We start from the raw sequence: 6,507 nt of genomic DNA on the forward strand, positions 1-6,507 counted from the left end.
ACCATTGTTGGGAGTAATAGAGTTATGTATTACTGAATAGTTAATAGGCTTACACAATACAAATGTCGCCATTGAGTGACAATTAGAGATGTGCAATCGGACTACAAGGATTTTTATATCCGATATTGTTTGGCATGCTACAATATTATGTATCAATTGATTTTAATTGAATATTTTCGATATTATGGTCACTTTGTTATTACTTCTAGACTAAGACGAAATAGATTAGTTTGATAAAACATGGTTTCTTCGTTGATCGCCATCTTGATTTTAGGTAAGTAAAGCAAGTAACAATAATCAACTGTATTTTATATATACCGTATACGATAACAAACTACGACAGAAATTATTCTCAGATTTCTGATCAAAAATCTCGCATTTCCCATATTTTATCGATAAATCTTAGTCCCGCTCAGCTCAAAAGAAAGTTACAAAAAAACTATTTGCGCGAAATATCAATTTAACAATGTTTTTATTTTTCTGCCATTTCAAGTGTTGAATCTATCCCAACCAAGGACACATTAAATCCCAGATACTTCGATTTGAAGTATTACTTTTCCAACTGCTGCCTACTCTTTCTCATATTATCGCATTTCCGTTACTGTCAAGAAAAATCATTTAATAGCACAACCTTATACAATAACCTCATTTTCCGTACTCTAGGCGCTGTATCCGGTGACAACAGTCAATGTGATGGAGAAGAGATGAACATAACATCAGGAAACGGTGCAATAAGTTCTCCAAATTATCCCAAAGAATACGGAAGAAGTGCAAATTGCTCATGGAAATTCACTCCTTCGGAAGGTTACGCTCTCGTTTTGACAATCACATATCAGAGGCTTTATATTCTTGAAACTTCGGGAAAGCTATGCTTGGGATCTTATGTTCTCTCCATAAACAATGGTTAGTATTACGCCAATATTAGTTGAGAATTTACAGAAGTTCTCTCGTATGAGTTGGGGTTGAACAATTTAGGAAAACCAAACAAGCTATGCTTGGGATTTTGTGTGCCTTTCCATAACCAATAGTAGTTAGTGAATATAGCGATATTTGAATTGAATGTAGAAAATTCACTAGCTTGGATTTGAATAAAATCTCACAATAAAGTGGTTTCCAATTTATTCTCAATACATTTGATTGATTGATTTTTTACCCTCGATTTATCAACTCTGAAAATGCTACGTAGTCTTATTCCTAAACATGTGCATGGCAAGGCCAGATTAGGCTTGCCACGATGGAGTGATAAAACGACGCTCCCGTAGTATGTGCACCAAGATGACGAACATAGTTCGTGTACCAGGTTAGGATGAGGTCATAATTTTATTCCAATTTTCCTTATTTTAGTTCTATCACGAGTTCGGAGACTAGCCAAGTGACTCCCGTAGTATTTGTATCTGAAATTATGGCCTAATCCTAACCTGGTATACACACTTCGTTCCGGTATCCGCCATCTTGGTTCACATACTACGGGAGTACCGATAAAACTATATTTGATGCACAGGAAGATACATGGATGGTATACGTGCCGCTACATTGATTGAAGTTTCCCATGTGAATCGGAAAACGAACCGATGATAGGAATCTGTTGGAATTGTCGATAAAACAGTAATCGACATCATAAAGGAATCGGCGGATATTTGCCAATGTTTCTGAATGTCATAAAAGTACTCATTCGAAATAGCCTCTTTGCTTACTAGTATCGCGCAAAGGCAAAATAGTGTGTTCATTTTACAATGAATGTCAAAACGATAAAATTAAATTCAGATGCACAAGATTGCTCGAGATATTTAGATGCCAGATATTCATATACACTGACTAAACCTTTCGAATACTTCTGCGCTGGAGACGCAGGGAATAAATCGAGTGTTCATGTTCAGTATATATCGGACGGGCGAACATATACTGGTTCGGAGAATGTGATTACAGCAGCAATGGGTTTCAGCATCCAATACAAGTTTTCACAATGTTCCACAGTTACAGGTAAGTCTTGAACAATAAATATGAAATATTTCAATCAAAGTCACTAAACTTATTTATAATAAGTCTTCTTCAAACAAAGACGAGTAATCATGCACACGCATAAAGATTTTTGTGCATGGAATTATTTGAAAGAACGAATCTTCTCCATTCGGTGTTTCCAACTGATTTACATATTGATTTACACACGCGAACATTGAGTGTGCTAGATGTGGCAAGTGTTTGAAAGCGTAAGACAAAAAAATGACCCTTGATTCTAGTGAAAACCATTGGCTATTAGGAACGAAGTGTATAAGTGGAAAAATAAAACATAAATTATTCATTTTAATGCAGCACGCGCTCACCTGGATACAACTAATGCTCCTACTACCACACACTATCCGTCTTATCCCACTACTGACGTAGTCAACACGGTTGAAATATTACCCAATACTGCAAATTTGGAAGTGGTTACTCGTATTAACGCTAAGACAACAGGTTTTAAAATCAGACCAGAAATAGGCATCACGTCGGATCGTTCAACAATCACCCCATCGCAAAATACTATGGGTAACTATGAATTTTGTATGTAATATTTAACCATCGGATGATGAAACCCATCCTGGGTAAAATTACCCCATTTTAGTACATGGTGTCGTTGCTTTTCTAAGTTTGTCCGAATATTCTTTTGCGTTCTATATTTAATCTGCTAATTGTTAGATGACGTGCTGTGTACTGAGTGATCAGTTATGGACATTCAGTCTTTTTTTTCATCCCACTGCATAAAACTGCATTCGAAATTGATTGAGCGATTCAAAGGTTACTATATACAGTACTTGTAACAGGAACAGTCAGCATATGCGCTGATAGACATTCGAGCACAAGTGGGATGAGTCAAACAACTCTAATTCTCCTCCTCTCCATACCGGAATTTATCTTTGTTTTACTCATGATCGTGGCTGGGATTGCATTCTACAGAAAAAGACGGTCCGTATTATTTATGATTGGAATTATAAATCCTAATCTTTATCCTAAAGCTTAATGATCCGATATTCATTTCATCGCCAACCGACACTAACAAAATATGAAACGATATGTGAATTCCTAAATTTTCTTAGAAACCAAAACTGGTTACTGGGCAATGGCACACGGGATCAAAAAGTACTCAGGACAATTTATTTCATAAATTTGCAACAATGATGAATCTTCTCGTAGCCAGAGTGTGTGTTAGTTACGTTATAATTTTTTCATGAACGTACTAATTAATCATAAAGTATGATCTTAAAAAAGGCGTGGGTCACGCTTTATGAATCGTAGGTACGTGACGCACGACTAATAAAATTAGTAGTCGAGTTGCGTTTTCAATCCAATCACTTTTTCACTTACACTTTTCAGAACAACAATATTAGTACTACATACATGGATTAACCTAGTTAGAATGTTTTTGATGAGGGTTGGTATTACAATTATTTACATCCTCTGTACGCGGTGCTGTAATCTCTGTCCAAAATTAAACAAATCATCCTAAACTTCGAGCGCTTGTAAACTTGCTACTCCTCCCACATTGTCGATATTTGTATCTTATGGAAATATTTTAAGGACCCCCCTAAAGACGAATCTGATGTGATTTAATATACCCAATATTTTCAAAGATCACAGCGCTCAGACCATGTCAACACTGCACAAGGGACTGTTCCTAATTCTACTGAGATGGGAAACATCAGTTCTATGAGACAAAAAGGAACGTCAGGTAATCTGTTAGTAATTTCAAATACAGCATTGGGATATACTAAAAAGTTGCACTTTTCGTATTGAACCGATTTAAAATCTCAAGGTGTTTTTGTTATTTTCGTTCAACGCTGTTATTGTCGTGTTTATGTATGTCAGTGGAACAACTCTCATGTTAGTGGTTGGTTTTCCGTCCCAGATTAGATATTTTCGGATTCCAGCAATATCCGGCTCATTTTGAACTATCAATATTTGTTAATAGAACTCATTCGAACCCACAGGCATGTAACTAGATCAGTTACTAACTTTTCTGACAAGGTAGGGTACTAAGGTTGATACAGTACTATCCTACTACAACAAAGAATAGGAATTTCAAAATAACATATAGAATATATTCAGGTACCGATGGCTACGAAGAAGTTCAAGTCGGGCCATCTGGTGGATATGAAGAGATACGACAAGCAACTGATGGATACGAGAAAGTGCAAATCGGGGCAACATCTCAGGAACAAGAAAGTGGATATAAAGCCACGTATGTGAACGTTGCATAAAAATCGAAAGACAAACATTGTGCAACAATACAGTAAAAGATTTTTTTCATCGACCGACTTCCTAACTACAAAGCTTTTCTATTACTCACTCCAGTGTGGAATTTTAAACGACTTCACAGGGTTGGGTGGTAACTGACTCCAATGACCGCATGGTCGTATCGTTGCCACCCAGTATGTACCGAGAACTTTTATATTTCAATCTAATTTCATTTTGTTGTGTATATGTTTCTGGTGGACGAACAAAATAAACTTTCGCATACGTATGAATTTGTCGTCGTAAAATTATTTCATACTTGAACCGAAATGTTTTAAAATTTGTTTGAAAAATTAGTATCACATTCAAAAATTTAAATAATTTTGACCAAAGAAAACTTTCATTGAAATGAAAAGCTATTCAAATTTGCTTTATGTTTGATCCATTTACGTATTAGTTCTATTAATATTTGCTAATTATAAAGTTTTATACGTTTTTGACAGTCTTTCAAATATTTCACGGGTATAAGTAAGTTGCTGTTACCATCTCGGTGGTCGTTTGTAAATATCCGCTTGATGCATTTTAATTGATAATAGAAACAATGCTTTGCTTAACCTGTATTAAATGAACTTTGTTGGACTTAAATGAACTTTGGGAATGGGAAAACTTCTTTTTCATACTTTATCTATTTTACTTATTATTATCAACTATACAAAATCAAGCTTCATTTTAGAAAGACCAAATCAAAGAAATAATGAAATGAAGCCAATGTCCTTAGAATGAACTAAGTCAATCTCAATCGAGACAGTCCAAAGCAAGTAAGAGAAATTTCCAAGTAGTCACCAACGATTCGTTCACTCTTAGCAAGACTATGGCTTCGAACTCTGGTCTCCAAATTGGATTGGCACTTCACGTATATGGATTCAACTAAACCCCTTGCTTACACAGTTATTGATGTTCAAGAGCCGGTTTCCGGTTCGGAGTAGCCTGACAAATAGGCCAAGTCCGACCGAAAGTCAATAGGTGTCATTCTATGACATTTATTTATCAATTAAACATAAGTTTCTGCAACTTACTTGTGAGAATTTGCATGTGTATTATATATTAATAAAAACTTATCGATTGAACTTCAAGGGTGAATAATTTGGCGACGTCGTGGTTCCGGATATCAGACCAGGGATATGAATACGCATTGCTATGGCGCCACATTATACATTTTCAATATGTGTTGTTTAGACTATTTTCGCTCCGAACAAGTCCGTGTATAAGCAGTAATTTGATATGCATGGTACTATATTTCAGAGGACCACAAGCTTCCCATCTAGCAGTGTTCACTAATTTATTGTACTTTGAGCGAGATCAAAAAATGGGTGGCAATGTTTTGCACAAGACCTTTGGTGGGTCACGGCGTCAACCCTTACGGGTTGACGGGTCGTTGATCACCATCTTAATTTTAGGTGAGTAAACTTACCAAATATCAATAATTAATTGTATTTTAACTAAGCAATAATCTAATAAACAACGTTGACATAAATTTCCTCCATACTTCTGATTAATAAACTTGTATTTCTCATATTTCATCAATAGCTTTCATCTCACTTTAGTAAAATTCGTCAGAAAACTAGTCGTAGGAAATAAAATACTGCAATATGATGTCAATACTAACCAATCGTTCAAAGTTTTATGCCTATACTAATCGAAAAGACATATATTCTTATTTAAATCGAAAACCAAAGGATTCTGCCAAACCGAAACTATTACTATTCTTTCTACTATCGCATTCCCGTTACTGCTTAGAAAAACAGAATATAAAATTTTTTATTGTCATTTTTTGTCATCCAGGAACTGCAGTCGGTAGCCATGGTTAATGTGATAGAAGTGATATGAACATAACATTAGGAAAAGGGCGAATTAAGTTCTCCAAATATTCTCAGAAATACGGAAAATCAGCAAATTGCTCATGGAAATTTATTCCTTCGGAAGGTTACGCTGTTGTGTTAACAATCACGTATAAGAGGCTTTATAATATTGCAAACTGGAACAAACTATGCTTGGGATCTTACAGGCTTATGATAAAAAAACGGTAGGATGAATGAAAATTGTTTTGATCTCCTTCATCTGATCTTGGTCAATTATTTTAAGAGTTGAAAGATATTTACCCCCAAACAAATATTTAAATTACATAACTTCAATATGCAATCTTTGTCATCACATCAAGGAGAAGTTAAGTAATATCTTAATTTGTACCTCTCCATGCCCGACGCTCTAGAAAACTAGAGCAAAATGACTGCGATACGC

The 6,507-nt window shown here is 35.4% G+C and overlaps 1 protein-coding gene across 1 annotated transcript; it reads left to right on the forward strand.

The window, feature by feature from the left end:
* Positions 1–225: 225 nt before the first annotated feature.
* On the forward strand, positions 226–5,171 carry LOC120332060 (uncharacterized). The gene is made up of 7 exons (XM_078114106.1): positions 226–274; positions 664–903; positions 1,765–1,980; positions 2,311–2,526; positions 2,802–2,943; positions 3,609–3,706; positions 4,084–5,171. Exons 1-7 carry the CDS (start codon positions 241–243, stop codon positions 4,233–4,235), a joined length of 1,098 nt encoding a protein of 365 aa, XP_077970232.1. The 5' UTR covers positions 226–240; the 3' UTR covers positions 4,236–5,171.
* Positions 5,172–6,507: the final 1,336 nt, after the last annotated feature.

Source organism: Styela clava, chromosome 6, assembly GCF_964204865.1.
Source record: "Styela clava chromosome 6, kaStyClav1.hap1.2, whole genome shotgun sequence".
NCBI lineage: Eukaryota > Metazoa > Chordata > Ascidiacea > Stolidobranchia > Styelidae > Styela > Styela clava.

Excerpts from the sequence above, each read along its gene's own strand:
- LOC120332060 (XM_078114106.1), top strand. The coding sequence starts at position 241 with ATGGTTTCTTCGTTGATCGCCATCTTGATTTTAG. Across the intron at positions 2,944-3,608 it reads GCATTCTACAGAAAAAGACG|ATCACAGCGCTCAGACCATG; the intron begins GTCCGTATTATT and ends ATATTTTCAAAG. Across the intron at positions 3,707-4,083 it reads GAGACAAAAAGGAACGTCAG|GTACCGATGGCTACGAAGAA; the intron begins GTAATCTGTTAG and ends GAATATATTCAG.